Source organism: Salmo trutta, chromosome 27 (assembly GCF_901001165.1).
Source record: "Salmo trutta chromosome 27, fSalTru1.1, whole genome shotgun sequence".
NCBI lineage: Eukaryota > Metazoa > Chordata > Actinopteri > Salmoniformes > Salmonidae > Salmo > Salmo trutta.
The window spans coordinates 26,244,300-26,261,746 of NC_042983.1; the positions used below are offsets into that span (position 1 = coordinate 26,244,300).

The 17,447-nt window shown below is 41.3% G+C and overlaps 1 protein-coding gene across 2 annotated transcripts in view; it reads right to left on the minus strand.

Annotated features, from left to right (window-relative positions):
- ptgs1 (prostaglandin-endoperoxide synthase 1) overlaps window positions 1–16,780 on the minus strand; it is a 54,796-nt gene extending 38,016 nt beyond the window's left edge. The window contains exons 1-4 of one of the 2 annotated variants that reach the window (XM_029717492.1): window positions 16,681–16,699; window positions 16,487–16,535; window positions 16,288–16,377; window positions 133–249 (exon numbers count right to left, since the gene is read on the minus strand). In XM_029717492.1, the coding sequence (XP_029573352.1) occupies window positions 133–249; window positions 16,288–16,377; window positions 16,487–16,493 (214 nt within the window). In that variant the 5' untranslated portion in view covers window positions 16,494–16,535; window positions 16,681–16,699. Of the gene's footprint in view, window positions 1–132; window positions 250–16,287; window positions 16,378–16,486 lie in introns of both variants that reach the window. The other variant, XM_029717491.1, reaches the window with a different exon arrangement.
- Between the last annotated feature and the right edge of the window lie 667 nt (window positions 16,781–17,447).

A 17,447-nucleotide genomic window follows, 5' to 3' on the forward strand; every position in this document is an offset into this window, starting at 1 on the left:
TCATTTTACAAGTCCTTCTGCACATCAGGAAAGAAAAGCAATATTTTGATAAGCCAGGGAGGAAAATGGAAAATGTAACTTAATCAAAAGAATAATAATGAAAAGAATGTATAAGCAAAACATTTCACTTACGGATAGTGCAATTCTGTCCATAGAAGCCGGTGCGAGTGCAGTCACATTCATAGCGGTCAGTGCCAAACCTTAAACACACACCCCAGTTTTGACAGGGGTAATAGCAACAGGGATTCACTGCAAATGAAAAAACATACACTTCGATTAAAGTATAGTTTGGGCACTGAGCTTTTCCTGACCATTTGAAATTACCAAGAATGCCAAAGTTTTTCCTAGTAGAGCACATTGTCATAACAATGCACATCCCTGTTGTCAGCCAGGACAATATTCAGATGGTGTCCAATGTCTCTCTAGCTTGGATGCCACACTGAAAAATGTGCTTAAAGCATGAGCAGAACAATAATCTCAGGCTGGAATTTGATGTGTTGCCCTCCTCCCTGGCGAGGTAGGGAAGATATATTTAATTATACATTTATGTGCACATAATAACTGCAGTAAAAGTCAAGTAGAAGGGAGAAGGGCAACATCAAGTTCCAGCCTGAGTTCATTGTTTTGCTCATGCTATAAGCACATTTTTCATGATTGTCATCTGGCAAGGACACTCACCAAAACAACAGCTAAATGAGCATGTCATCTTAGTCAGGGCCAAATCCTAACTCGAGGTGTGTACAACCTAACCTACTATTTTCACACAAATCTTCCATTAGCAGCAATGCACTAGTGCATTAACAGTAAGTTCAATGATTTCCAGTTGAGATTCAGCCTGTAATTAATTTACAAGCCAGGAAAGAAGAGTGTTGGGACTACTGAGAGTCAGACTGGGGTTGGAGAGCTGTGCTAACAGAAACGTCTGCTGCCATGAGACAAGCAAGATGCCAACTCTCACATCCTTGGCCATGCAGTCACTATCATGTTATGGCTTCCTGTCCTTCCCTGCAAGACACGCATCCATTGAGATGATCATAAATATAATTTTCACAATGAAGAGTATGAGTGGCAGTAGTTCAGCAGATCCTTCCTCATTAAGCAGTATTCTTCAGTCATTTAGATAACTGGAGTCTTTGTCTCTTTCTGCTAAGAGGAAATGGTGGCTTCTTGATAGGAGACATAGCCCTATACTGTACTAGTAGTCAACTCATTCAACCGACAGGACAGATATTTGGTTGAATATTTACAGTATGAAATATGTATTAAACGCCATAGTGTTCCTAACCCTTTCAAATGTACAAACAATGGAAGTTTAAGATTTGTACCGTTAACTGAAGAAAAAAAATATGATACAGCAGAATTTGTTCCCGGCAGATCATCTTATTGCACAGAATTTAAAACAGTCTTCCTCCGCCTGCAAATATGCTTTGTGCCATCTGTGTTAACACAAACAAGTAAGTGTGCCAGTCGGTATTAGGCCATTAATACTACAAGTTTAGATAGCTGGCTAACTTAGCAATATAAAAATTGTTAGCTTACATTCTAATTGAGTGAATTTCAGTGACAAATAAGAGAAAAAATTCTAAATGGTGTATTTTACTATTCTAACCCTTAACAGTAAGTTGAGACCCCGACAGTTTATTATAAAATATTGAACTGGGGTGTATTCATTAAGTCCTGCACCAGAAACCGTTTAAGGACCAAATGGAATAAAACGGGGAGGGACCTACCTGGGGTATATTCATTACGGAAATCATTTACCATTTAAGAACCAAACGGAAGCAAAACAAGAGCTTCTATTGGGCAATTTCAGTTAGGTCCCTCCCTGTTTCGTTCCATTTGCTTGAGTTTAAGAAACTATTTTTTTCATTGCTAAATGTTTTCCATTTGGAGAAAACAGTTTGTTGCAAAACATTTTGCAACAGACTAACTATTGTCTTTCAAATTAACTCATGGCTAGATGGCTTGCCTAGGGCACATAGCGGTCCTATGAGTGGGGGCTATCAGTCAGGGATGTAAATCACGTCTTGAATGGCAAACTACACTTGCCCGCTGGCGATAGGAATTTATGGTCTAAATAGCAAGCGGGAGGAATTTTTTTGCCATCTGGGCCCCTGTTCATTAGCTTCATATTCATGTTGTATGCTTTGGAAAATGTACATAAAAAGACAAGAGCTTACCCATGATGTTTCACAACGATTCAAGTCAATAAGTCATTGTTTTAGTCAAAGTATGATACGCACAGAACAGAAATATAAAAACGCAACATGCAACAATTTCAAAGATTTTACTGAGTTACAGTACATAAGGAAATCAGTCAATTGAAATAAATTCATTAGGCCCTAATCTATGGATTTCACATAACTGGGAATACAGATCTGCATCTGTTGATCACAGATTACTTTTTTTTTTAAATGTAGGGGTGTGGATCAGAAAGCCAGTCAGTATCTGGTGTGACCACCATTTGCCTCATGCAGCACAACATCTCCTTCGCGTAAAGTTGATCAGGCTGTTGATTGTGGCCTGTGGAATGTTGACCCACTTCTCTTTAATGACTGTGCAAAGTTGCTATATATTGGCGGGAACTGGAGCACGCTGTCGTACATGTCGATCCAGAGCATCTCAAACAATGGGTGACATGTCTGGTGAGTATGCAAGCCACGGAAGAACTGGGACATTTTTCAGCTTCCAGGAGGTGTACAGATCCTTGCGACATGGGGCTGTGCTTTATGCTGAAACATGAGGTAATGGCAGCAGATGAATGGCACGACAATGGGCCTCAGGATCTCGTCACAGTATATCTGTGCATTCAAATTGCAAACGATAAAATGCAACTGTGTTTGTTGTCCGTAGCTTATGCCTGTGCATCATGGGGAACTCTGTTCCACACCCACACGACACCATACACACTGCTTGCCATCTGCCTGGAACAGTTGAAAACGGAATTCATCCATGAAGAGCACACTTCTCCAGCTTGCCAGTTGCCATCAACGGTGAGCATTTCCCCACTGAAGTCGGTTAGTGCCGAACTGCAGTCAGGTCATGGCACTGATGAGGAGGACGAGCATGCAGAAGAGCTTCCCCGAGATGGTCTCTGACAGTTTGTGCAGAAATTCTTTGGTTGTGCTGTGGAGGTCGTGAAATTTTGTCAAGCAAATAACTGCTAGTCTCACGGTAATTAACAAACACTTTAAGCATCTCCTGGCTTCCACGCATAACCTACAAGCCACTGATGTGGACGTTTGGAACATCTACATTTTAAAAAGTGTATAGCCTACCCATCACAATAAATTGATTATTTACGGCATATTCTGAGTTTTCCTTATTTTAAGCCCTCATCTGGCTTTGGCATATGGCTTTGGGCTACACTAGTTCATTTAGAAGGCAAGATTTGCTTTGAATTCCATGGTGTTATTTTACAGTATGAAGAAAACAGAAAGTGGCTGGCACGTGGCTATTCTGTGTTGAGCGATTAACAAAGAAACAGGTCCACCTACAGCGCATTCAGAAATTATTAGGACCCCTTGACTTCTTCCCCAAAATGTTAGGTTACTGCCTTATTCTAAAACGGATTAAAAAAAATCCTAATCTCAGCAATCTAAACACAATACCCTATAATGACAAAGCAAATAGGTTTTTAGAAATGTTTGCAAATGTATAAAAAAATGTAACGGAAATATCACATTTACATAAGTATTCAGACCCTTTACTCAGTACAGTGAATTATAAGTGAAATAATCTGTCTGTAAACAATTGTTGGAAAAATGACTTGTGTCATGCACAAAGTAGATGTCCTAACCGACTTGCCAAAACTACAGTTTGTTAACAAGAAATTTGTGGAGTGGTTGAAAAACGAGTTTTAATGACTCCAACCTAAGTGAATGTAAACTTCTGACTTCAACTGTATATAACCTTTACTTAAGTCACTTAAGAACAAATTCTTATTTACAATGACGGCTTACTGGGGAACAGTGGGTTAACTGCCATGTTCAGAGGCAGAACGACAGATTTTTTCATTGTCAGCTCGGGGATTCGATCCAGCAACCTTTCAGTTACTGGCCCAACACTAACCACTAGGCTACCTGCCACCTGCTTGGGTACAAGCTTGGAACACCTGTATTTGGGAAGTTTCTCCCATTCTTCTCTGCAGATCCTCTCAAGCTCTGTCAGGTTGGATAGGAAGCATCGCTGCACAGCTATTTTCAGGTCTCTCCAGAGATGTTCGATCGGGTTCAAGTCCAGGCTCTGGCTGAGCCACTCAAGAACATTCAGAGGTTTGTCCCGAAGCCACTCCTGCGTTGTCTTAGCTTTGTGCTTAGGGCCGTTCTGTTGGAAGGTGAACATTCACCCCAGTCTGGAGTGCTCTGGAGCAGGTTTTCGTCAAGGATCTCTGTATTTTGCTCCGTTCATCTTTCCATCAATCCTGACTAGTCTCCCAGTCCCTGCCGCTGAAAAACATCCCCACAGCATGATTCTGCCACCACGATGCTTCACCGTAGGGAAATCATGTCCAATCAATTGAATTTACCACAGGTGGACTCCAATCAAGTTGTAGAAACATCAAGGATGATCAATTGAAGAAGCAGGATGCACCTGAGCTAAATTTAGAGTGTCATAGCAAAGGGTCTGAATACTTACGTAAATAAGGTATTTCAGTTTTTTTATTTTCAATAAATGTGAAATTCTGAAACCTCTTTTCACTTTGTCATTATGGGGTATTATGTGTAGATCGATGAGGAAATAAATATATTTAATCCATTTTAGAATAAGGCTGTAACGTAGCATGTGGAAAAAGGGAAGGGGTCTGAATACTTTCCAAATGCATGTTATATGCTTAATTTAGAGTTATTTATGCTACTTCAGTTGTGAAAAACATTAGAATGTATAAAAAAATCTAAACATATAGCCTAAGGCTGCATGATGCCACTAACGATGATTTGAAAAAGTTGCATGGAAAGGCATGAGCTCTGCTCTGTTTTTTTTTTGTGCAGGCTGCACACACTTCAGTCTCTCATGCACAATTTGACAAGCACTTGATAATATTCTCACCCATCAGACATTTCTTAATTTAATCTGGTCTTTACATATAACCTACTAATATGTGTGGAATTATTTTGGATTTAGAACGCCCTACAAAAAAATAAACATGTTATCCATTGCCTGCACTCAAATAGTAAATTGAGGTTACGTGCGGCTACGTTTTTAAAATGCAAGCTTAGGCCGCTCTCCTATAAGCCTAGGGGAAGCTTTCCCTAACGTAAAGTTTATAAAAATTGTAAAAATTATATATCCTAGTTAGCCTACGTCTGTCTATACAGAAATCACTCAAAAATAGGCTACTAAACAATAATTTGTCCATAAAGGATCAAAAATATGTGGTGGATTGTTCTAAAAATCGCATACAGTTGGAAGGAAAGGCAGCGCGGGCAATTTGGGGACATTATTGTTGAGTTACGACTGTCTGAAAAGTAGGAGGCAAAGCCAGGGATATCGCAGTATTTCAAAATACAATTGCGGGAAAACATAGTTTGGAAAGCAAATGGTTATTGCTTTAAAAGAGAATACATAAAATACTATTCTGTTTTTTAGTTATCAAAATTCTTAAATCAATTGAGTGAACAACAGTATAGCCCATCTTATTGGCACCAGAGGAGAGCATATTCACTACTTATAAATGTTGGTTCAGTGCTACTTAAGTTTGTTTTTGGACAACAATTTCCTCCTCCAGTTTAAATGGACGTCATATGTGTGTGCCTCACCTTCTCTTAGGCTTATTATATGGACAACGTCATTTTTATTCATCTTTGTCAGTGTCAGCAGTGTAGGCTACTCTGAAATGTGTCATATTAGAAAAGACTCCTAATGTCTCCAGTCATATAAAGTGTAGTAGAATTGCATGAACATTTTTATAAAAAGGCCACATTTTTCCCCAGTCGAAGAAAGAAGAAACGTAAGCCATCTGAAATAGCCTATTCCATACGCGCTCAGCCATGTATTGAACTGTCTTTTTTTTGCGAACAGTGATCGAGTTATATTAGCTTACATTATGACTATCCAATCTACTCATGACTTTACGAATAATAGGCTAGTCTGCAAATGTGATAATGAATGGAATGTTTTATTATAGAGGTTAATTTTTATGGTGAAAATGTGCTTCCCTAAACTTGAAATACACACACCACATACTGTGTTGTAAAGCAGATTAAATGTTCTTAATTTCGCAAATTTCGCAATAAATATATAAGCACGAGAAAGCTGGGATCTTCTTTTAAATAGTGGCTAGTCAAAACTCTTTTTACACGCAATTGTGCAATGACTAGGCTTATAAGAACAGAGGTTTCACTAGGCTCTGTAGGCTATGTCCACTCCAACCGTGTTGCAGGGGTCCTAGGCCTATAGGCGACGTTTGGAGTCATTTGGCCATTTTAGTTGTAATACAAACCTTGTCAAAACATATAGGCCTATGGACTAGGCTACATGTGTGCAACTATGATTTGAAAAAGTCAACAACAAAAAAATTATGCGCCGTTTTTTGCCTTAGACTGCACATGCAGGGCATAATTCACAAGTGATAATATTGTCACCCATCAGACTACTTTCAATTGAATCTTGTCTTTACATATACTAAATATTATATGTGTGTGAAATGAGTTTTGATTTAGAATGTAACATTATCATGCACCTGTCGGAACAGGGTCAGGGGGAAAAAAATAAGTGTCATATGCACTTAAATAGCGAATGGAGGAAGCTTTTCCCACAGTCAATTTTTATGCCAGCCTGGTAAGCTATACTCCTGTTGTAAAGCAAAGTAATGTGTTTAATATTAGGAACGTTGAGAAATAAACAAATAAATAAAATAAATATAGTAGGTCTGGCCTATAGAAAGCTGATGGGATCCTCTTTTTAAGAGGCCATCAAAACTGTTTTCTCACGCGATTGCATAGTCTATAGAAATGTTGCGCAACATGAGCTCATGGACTCTAATGAAGTGTTGTATTTGCAATAGCATTTGCATTGACGTCAGAGTGATTAGAGGGACAATAGAGCGCTGAGTACCAGGCCATTAGCAACTGGCCGTTAGCAAGTTTGGTAGGCTACTTATGACCATCAGCGGCATCAGAGCGCAGTTTTGGAGAATCCTAGTTACCCTGACTAAACGGTCAGGTGGAATTTGACTGCGGCCATGACTTGTTACGGTAATATGCTCACCGTAACAGCCCTAGCTGTCCAAACCCACAGTTTCATCAACCGTCTGGGAGGCTGGTCTCAGATTATCCTGCAGGTGAAGAAGCAGGATGTGGAGGTCCTGGGCTGGCATGGTTACACGTGGTCTGTGGTTGTGAGGCCGGTTGGACATACTGCCAAGTTCTCTAAAACGACTTATGGTACAGAAATTACCATTTCATTCTCTGGCAACAGCTCTGGCGGACATTCTTGCAGTCAGCATGCCAATCGCATGCTTCCTCAAAACTTGAGACATCTGTGGCATTGTGGTGCGTGACAAAACTGCACATTTTAGAGTGGCCTTTTATTTACATTTGAGTCATTTAGCAGACACTCTTATCCAGAGCGACTTACAGTAAGTGCATTCATCTTAAGATAGCTACACATATCACAGGCATAGAAAGTACATTTTACCTCAATGTAGCTGTCAGTAGTGTCAGAGCTAGAAGGTGGGGTGGGAGGAGGATTATTTAAAGGTACTGTTTGAAGAGGTAGGGTTTCAGATGTTTTCGGAAGACGGGCAGAGACTCTGTTGTCCTAGCATCAGGGGGGAGCTGGTTCCAACATAGGGGTGCCAGGACAAAGAAGAGCTTGGACTGGGCTGAGTGGGAGCTGCCCTTCCATAGGGGTGGGAGGGCCAAGAGACCTGAGGTGGCAGAACGCAGTGCTCAGGTTGGAGTGTAGGGTTTGAGCATAGCCTGAAAGTAGGGAGGGGCAGTCCCTCTTGCTGTTCCATAGTTAAGCACCAAGGTCTTATAGTGGGTGCGAGCTTCAACTGGAAGCCAGTGGAGTGTGCGGATGAGCAGGGTGACATAAGAGAAATTGGCAAGGTTGAAAACCAGGCGGGCTGCTGCATTCGTTGCAGGGGTTTGATGGCACAAGTGGGGAGCCCAGCCAACAGTGTGTTGCTGTAGTCCAGACTGGAGAGGACAAGTGCCTGGATTAGGACCTGCGCCACTTCCTGTGTAAGGTAGGGTCGGACTCTACGGATGTTGTAGAGCATGAACCTACAGGATCGGGTCACTGCCTTGATGTTTGCAGAGAACGACAGGGTGTTGTCCAGGGTCACGCCAAGGTTCTTTGCACTCTGGGAGGGTGACACTGGAGTTGTCAACCGTGATGGAGAGGTCTTTGAGCGGGCAGGACTTCCCAGGGAGGAAGAGTAGTTTCATCTTGTCGAGGTTGAGCTTCAGGTGGTGGGCCAACATCCAAGTTGAGATATATGCCAGGCACACAGAGATGCTTGTCGCCTGAATGGTTAGGGTAAAGAAGATCGTTCTGAGAGAGATAATGAGAAAGTTGATCAGAGACAGCACGCTCAAGTGTTTTGGAAAGAAACGAAAGGGATACAGGTCTATAGTTTTTGACGTCAGTTGAGTCAAGTGTTGGTTTCTTGAGGAGGGCAGCAACTCGGGCCATTTTGAAGTCAGAGGGGATGCAGCCAGTGGTCAGAGATGAGTTGATGAGGGAAGTGAGAAATGGGAGGTCTTCAGAGATGGTCTGGAGAAGGAAGGAGGGGATGGGGGTCGAGCGGCCAGACCTCACTAGTCACAGGATGTCATCGGGAGAGAGAGGGGAGAAAGAGGTCAAGGCGTAGTGTAATTCTGTGTGAGTGGACTCAATACGATGAGTATATGAGTAGCGGATGTCGTCAACCTTTTTTTTCAAAGTGGTTGACAAAGTCATCCACAGAGAGGGAGGAGGAGGGGTGGAGGATTAAGGAGTGAGGAGAAAATTGAAAATAGTTTCCTAGGGTTAGAGGCAGAAGCTTGAAATTTCTAAAGTGGCTTTAGTAGCAGATACAGAGGAAGAGAGGAGGGAGGAAAAGGATGATAGGTCCTCCAGAACTTAGGTTTTTCAAATTTTTCGCTCAGTTGCCCACAGCTCTGTTCTGTAAGCTCAGCCACGGAGCAGAAGGGGAGGGCCGAGCCAGCCAGGAGGAAACGGGAGAGCGAGTCGTAGGATGCGTAAAGGGAGGAGGGTAGGGTCGAAGAGGCGGAAGGGAGAAGGATTTAGCAGAAGGGAGAGATGATTGGATAGAAGAGGAAAGAGTACTGGGAGAGAGAGAGAGCGAAAATTGCGACGGCGCATTACCATCTGGGAGAATCTCAAATATAAAATATATTTTGATTTGTTTAGCACTTTTTTGGTTACTACATGATTTCATGTGTGTTCTTTCAAAGTTTTGAAGTCTTCACTACTATTCTACAATGTAGAAAATAGTAAAAAATTAAGAAAACCCTTGAATGAGTAGGTGTTGCCGTTTGGATTTACGCATCCTGAAAATAAACGCTTAGACGGCAAAGGCTTTCTGTGGCAGAAAAATCTATGTAGAACAATTCCCATCCCTTACAATGGGCTAAAATATAGGTTAATTTGTGTGCATATCTCAGCAAAAACAATTATTCCTCATACTTTTATTTAACTTAGCCTAATTACATCAGCAAATTCTGTATTTAAAATCTGATATGCCAACTTGTGTCTTTGAAAATAAATGTAATAAGCATTTATGGACAGTGATGAATATAGGCTAAGTCATAAAATGAGAAATGCCCCTTGCCTTAAATATCCTGTTTTGACATTTTAGTATAGTGCACAAGCTGCTAGGCAAAAAAAGGTAAGCATAACTGCAACAACAACAAAAATCTCTAGCCTATGTAAGATGGCAAGGTTTTGCAAATCTGCCTCAAACACCTTAAAATTGATATTCATTAGATTTTTCTTGAATGTGGGGTAATTGTGTAGAAATCAAATGTCACACGAACATATTCAAACTCCCAGTATTTGGGGAAAAGATCAGGGGTGGGAAGCCAACCCTCTTGGAGAGCTACAGGTAACTGACAAAATAAAGGAAACGCTTGAGTAAATAAGGGATAAAGTATATTGAAAGCAGGTGCTTCACACAGGTGTAGTTCCTGAGTAAATTAAGCAATTAACAGCCCATCATGCTTAGGGTCATGTATAGAAATGCCCAGTATTTTGTCTACCATGGCTAGAAGAAAAGATCTCAGTGACTTTGAATGAGGGGTCTCAAAGAAGCATAGGGGGTTTAAAGTGTATCTGTGTTTTTCCAAGTGTCCAAGCCATAGACTGTTCACTCTGCTACCCTCCGGCAAACAATACCGGAGCATCGACTCTCGGACCAACAGGCTCCGAGACAGCTTCTACACCCAAGCAAAAAGACCGCTAAATAGCCATAAGACTGTTAAATGTGTTAATTAAATGGTTACACAGACTATCTGCACTGACCCTATGCACACTCACAAGACATATACATACATATATATATATACATACACACACACACACACACACACACACACACACACACACACACACACATACATACACACTACATCAGCACACACAACACAAACACACTTTTGCACTCATCATATGCTTCTGCTACTCTGTTCTTTATTATTATCATCATCATCATCATCATCATCATCATCATCATCATCATCATGTCCTAATACCTAGTCACTTTACCCGGCATTTATGTAGATACAGTACCTTCAATGAGTATACATACCGCCTTGACTTACATCCACATTTTGTTGTGCTAAAGCTTGAATTCAAAATGGATTAAATAAATAAAACACTCACCCATCTACACACAATACCCCATAATGACAAAGTGAAAATGTTTAGAAATGTTGGCAAATATATTGAAAATGAATTGCAGAAATATCTGAAGTACATACCGTACCAGTCAAAAGTTTGGACACACCTACTCATTCAAGAGTTTCTTTACTTTTACCATTTTCTACATTGTAGATAAATAGTGAAGACATCAAAACTATGAAATAACACATATGGAATCATGTAGAACCAAAAACAAAGTGTTAAAATAGTTAAGAGGCAACTCCAGGATGCTGGCCTTCTAGGCAGAGTTCCTCTGTCCAGTGTTCTTTTGCCCATCTTAATCTTTTATTTTTATTGGCCAGTCTGAGATATGGCTTTTTCTTTGCAACTCTGCCTAGAAGGCCAGCATCCCAGAGTCGCCTCTTCACTGTTGACGTTGAGATTTGTTTTACAGGTACTTAATGAAGTTGCCAGTTGAGGACTTGTGAGGCGTGTGTTTCTCAAACTAGACACTAATATACTTGTCCTCTTTCTCAGTTGTGCACCGGGGCCTCCCACTCCTCTTTCTATTCTGGTAGAGACAGTTTGCACTGTTTTGAGAAGGGAGTAGTACACAGCGTTGTACGAGATCTTCAGTTTCTTGGCAATTTCTCGCATGGAATAGACTTCATTTCTCAGAACAAGATTGGACTGATGAGTTTCCGAAGAAAGGTCTTTGTTTCTGGACATTTTGAGCCTGTAATTGAACCCACAAATGCTGATGCTCCAGATACTCAACTAGTCTAAAGAAGGCCAGTTTTATTGCTTTTGTAAATCAGCACAACCGTTTTCAGCTGTGCTAACATAATTGCAAAAGGGGATTCTAATGATCAATTAGCTAATCCAAGTTTATAATATTAAAAAGGCTAACACAACGTGCAATTGGAACATAGGAGTGATGGTTGCTGATAATGGGCCTTTGTTCACCTATGTAGATATTCCATTAAAAATCAGCTGTTTCCAGCTACAATAGTCATTTACAAAATTAACAATGTCTACACTGTATATCTGATCAATTTGATGTTATTTTAAATGGACAAAAAAATTGCTTTTCTTTCAAAAACAAGGAAATTCCTAAGTGACACCAAACTTGAGTGGTAGTGTATATATGAAAAGTTTATTCAAGTGCAGTCGCAAATACAATCAACCGCAATGATGAAACTGGCTCTCATGAGGACCGCCACAGGAAAGGAAGACCCCTAGGTACCTCTGCTGCAGAGGATAAGTTCATTAGAGTTACAAGTCTCAGAAATTGCAGCCTGATGCTTCACAGAGTTCAAGTAGCAGACACAACACCAACTGTTCAAAGGAGACTGCGTGAATCAGGCCTTCATGGTTGAATTGCTGCAAAGAAACCACTACTAAAGGACACCAATAAGAAGAAGAGACTTGCTTGGGCCAAGAAATGCAAGCAATGGACATTAGACCAGTGGAAATCTGTCCTTTAGTCTGATGAGTCCAAATGTGAGATTTTTGGTTCCAAACGCTGTCTTTCTGAACAGATGATCTCCGCATTTGTGGTTCCCACCATGAAGCATAAAGGAGGAGGTGTGATGGTGTGGATGTGCTTTGCTGGTGACACTGTCAGTGACTTATTTAGAATTTAAGGCACACTTAACCACCATGGCTATGACAGGATTCTGCAGCGATACACCCTCCCATCTGGTTTGCGCTTAGTGGGACTATCATTTGTTTTTCAACAGGACAATGAACCAAAACACACCTTGAGGCTGTGTAAGGGCTATTTGACCAAGAAGGAGAGTGGTGGAGTGTTTCATCAGATGACCTGGCATCCACAATCAACCCAATTGAGATGGTTTTGGATGAGTTGGACAGCAGAGTAAAGGAAAAGCAGCCAACAAGTCCTCAGCATATGTGGGAACTCCTTCAAGACTGTTGGAAAAGCATTCCATGTGAAGCTGGTTGAGAGGATGCCAAAAGTGTGCAAAGCTGTTATCCAGGCAAAGGGTGGCTACTTTGAAGAATCAAAAATATATTTTAATTCATATAACACTTTTTTGGTTACTATATGATTCCATGTGTTATTTCATAGTTTTGATGTCTTCACCATTATTCTACAATGTATAACATTTTACAAATAAAGAAAAACCCTGGAATTAGTAGGTGTGTCCAAACGTTTGACTGGTACTCTGTGTGTGTTGTTTATTTATATATACTGCTCAAAAAAATAAAGGGAACACTTAAACAACACAATGTAACTCCAAGTCAATCACACTTCTGTGAAATCAAACTGTCCACTTTGGAAGAAACACTGATTGACAATAGATTTCACATGCTGTTGTGCAAATGGAATAGACAACAGGTGGAAATTATAGGCAATTTGCAAGACACCCCCAATAAAGGAGTGGTTCTGCAGGTGGTAACCACAGACCACTTCTCAGTTCCTATGCTACCTGGCTGATGTTTTGGTCACTTTTGAATGCTGGCGGTGCTTTCACTCTAGTGGTAGCATGAGATGGAGTCTACAACCCACACAAGTGGCTCATGTAGTGCAGCTCATCCAGGATGGCACATCAATGCGAGCTGTGGCAAGAAGGTTTGCCGTGTCTGTCAGCGTAGTGTCCAGAGCATGGCGGCGCTACCAGGAGACAGGCCAGTACATCAGGAGACGTGGAGGAGACCGTAGGAGGGCAACAACCCAGCAGCAGGACCGCTACCTCCGCCTTTGTGCAAGGAGGAGCATGAGGAGCACTGCCAGAGCCCTGCAAAATGACCTCCAGCAGGCCACAAATGTGCATGTGTCTGCTCAAACGGTCAGAAACAGACTCCATGAGGGTGGTATGAGGGCCCGACGTCCACAGGTGGGGGTTGTGCTTACAGCCCAACACCGTGCAGGACGTTTGGCATTTGCCAGAGAACACCAAGAGCACACGGCGCCCTGTGCTCTTCACAGATGAAAGCAGGTTCACACTGAGCACATGTGACAGACGTGACAGAGTCTGGAGACGCCGTGGAGAACGTTCTGCTGCCTGCAACATCCTCCAGCATGACCGGTTTGGCGGTGGGTCAGTCATGGTGTGGGGTGGCATTTCTTTGGGGGGCCGCACAGCCCTCCATGTGCTCGCCAGAGGTAGCCTGACTGCCATTAGGTACCGAGATGAGATCCTCAGACCCCTTGTGAGACCATATGCTGGTGCGGTTGGCCCTGGTTTCCTCCTAATGCAAGACAATGCTAGACCTCATGTGGCTGGAGTGTGTCAGCAGTTCCTGCAAGAGGAAGGCATTGATGCTATGGACTGGCCCGCCCGTTCCCCAGACCTGAATCCAATTGAGCACATCTGGGACATCATGTCTCGCTCCATCCACCAACGCCACGTTGCACCACAGACTGTCCAGGAGTAGGCGGATGCTTTAGTCCAGGTCTGGGAGGAGATCCCTCAGGAGACCATCCGCCACCTCATCCGGAGCATGCCCAGGTGTTGTAGGGAGGTCATACAGGCACGTGGAGGCCACACACACTACTGAGCCTCATTTTGACTTGTTTTAAGGACATTACATCAAAGTTGGATCAGCCTGTAGTGGGGTTTTCCACTTTAATTTTGAGTGTGACTCCAAATCCAGACCTCCATGGGTTGATGAATTGGATTTCCATTGATTATTTTCGTGTGATTTTGTTGTCAGCACATTCAACTATGTAAAGATCAAAGTATTTAATAAGATTATTTCATTCATTCAGATCTAGGATGTGTTATTTTAGTGTTCCCTTTATTTTTTTGAGCAATGTATATCTCACACACACACACACACACACGTGTCTATATATTTCTTAATCCCATTTTACCTTTAGATATGTGTATTGTCAGATATTACTGCACTGATGGAGCTAGGAATACAAGTTTTTCGCTACACCTGCAATAACATCTGCTAAATATGTGTACGAAACCAATTAAAGTAAAAAAAATTGATTTTATGCTTTTCAGCAACTGGGAGACTGGTAAGGATAAAGGGAACAATGAACGGAGCCAAATTAAGGCAAACCCTTGATGAGGATACTTGAATCCCATTGAAAATCTGTGGAAAGACTTGAAGATTGCTGTTCGCTCTAACTTCACCAAATCCAGATGTGCAAAACTGATACAGAGATACCCAAGACGACTCAAAGCTGTAATCGCCGCCAAAGGTGCTTCTTCAAAGTATTTACTCAGGCGTGTGAATACCTACGTAAATGTTTTAACTTTATTTAACTAGGCAAGTCGATTAAGAACAAATTCTTATTTACAATGACGGCCTACCCCGGCCAAACTCGGACGACGCTGGGCCAATTGTGCGCCACCCTATGGGACTCCCATACAGCCTGGATTCGAACCAGGGACTGTAGTGACGCCTCTTGCACTGAGATGCAGTGCCTTAGACTGCTGCTATATTTCATTTTCAATGAATTTGACACTGTCATTATAGGGTATTTTGTGTAGATGGGTGAGAAAAATAATATACTTAATCCATTTTGAATTCAGGCTTTTACAACAAAATGTGGATTAAGTCAAGGGGTATGAATACTTTTGGAAGGCACTACAAATGCTTTGTAATCCTGCACATTGATCTGGTACTGGTACTGCCTGTATATAGCTTCATTCTTGTATTTTATTCCAAGTGTTAGCATTTTTATTCTTACTTTTTAACTCTGCATCGTTGGGAAGGGCTCGTATTAAGCAAACATTTCACCGTCAAGTTTACACCTGTTGTATTCGGCAAATGTGATAAATACAATTTTTTGGGTGTGTGTGCACGTATCTCAGTCACCAGATCTCAACCCAATTGAAAACTTATGGGAGATTCTGGAGCCACCTAAGACACCAGTTTCCACCACCATCAACAAAACACCAAATGATGGAATTTCTCATGGAAGAATGGTGTTGAATTCCTCCAATAGAGTTCCAGACACTTGTAGAATCTAAGCCAAGGAGCATTGAAGCTGTTATGGCGGCTCATGGTGGCCCAACGCCTTATTAAGACACTATATTGGGGTTTCCGATTATTTTGGCAGTTACCTGTACCTCAAGGCAGGATTTGCTAAGGTCCTATTTTCAAGGGATAGTTCATCCAAATGAATTACATATTTACATGTTGGTTTCTTAAAGTCAAGGAGAGACTGCAATTCGTACTATGGTTAGCCACTGCCACCAACTATTAATATCATATACAGTTAGCATACTCTAAATTCAATGGCCAAATAATCTGAAAGTAACTTCGAGTTTTGAGTGTGTATATTTAAAATAAACCTTAATACATCTGACCAGTGCTTTAAAGAGGGCCTAAGGCTAAACCATGTGAAAACATGTAGATTTGCAGGAAATTAGCTTTAAAATAGATTTTTTTCCCTGGACTGGATCCCCGGAAAAAGCTTGACGCCCCTGGAAAACTTGGCACCCCTGAATAATACTATAGGTTATAATAATACAAGATATTATAGCTTACCAACATTCGCAGAGACGTCTTTGATCTCTTCCCCTGGACATGTTGGTAACCTTAGCAGCAGGATAAACGCCCATACGCACACGATGCACTCTAGAAACACAATTATCAAAGTTAATTAATTGAGAAACCACCGATAATAACCAGGCTTGGCGACTTTGATTAAATATGTTCGGGGGGGAATTAATTGTAAGGAACTCACCTCTCATTGTAAGATTTAATGCATAAAACGCACCTTCAACGCGCGCGCTCTTCTCAGTAAGGCAGTGCAACAAAAACAAGTAGTTATTAGAGTACTCTCATAAATAAACACCCATACCCGATACGAAGTATTTTCAGACAGGAAACTATTTAGATACCATCTAAAAACTGACAAGTCCACACAGAATTACATACAGGACATTATGACTGCGAGAAAGTAGAAGCGAAACGAGTGGTGTAGCTCCCCATCTCCTGGTTCACTTCAGTACGCAGCCTACTCAACACCCTGACCGGCTAGTGTGCAATGTAGTTTACTGGCTCCATCTATTGGTTGTTATGAGAGCATTACAATCCTAGTGAAGATACTTTAAACTAGTATGAATACTTGCTTTTCTTGCAATTGCAATATCCTTGAATTTTGCAAATTACACACCCTGAAAATCATCATCATCGTAAGTGTAACCAGTATAGAGGTAAAATGGTTTTATATTGGATATTCAGTTCTCTCGTCAATAGCTATTGAACCAAACATGTCATTACTATGAACATAGTATATTCTGAATCAGGGATGGATGGAGAAAAATCCACATGAGTTAAAAAAAAAAAAAAACGATTTCAGATTTCAATCTTCACACAAAGCGTTCCAAATACTATGAAAATGACATATTCTGAATCGGGGGAGGATAGACAAAAACGTACAGAGTCATCATTTAGGATGTGGAGTTCCAGGTCCCAGTGGGAATTTACAATGCAGGAGGAAAAAAATAAGAATAATAAACAAACTTAAAAAAGCTAGCTTGCTTTTAGGCTACGTCCATTTGGCGCAGGCCTACATGCAACACGCTTCTGAGTATCCCTTCATCTGCAGTGGGGAACTTTACGGAAATAAACCTTTTATTTTTCTTCTTCTGTGGGTTTTATGGCGGACTACACCCCAAAAAAAGTGTAAAGCCACTACAAAC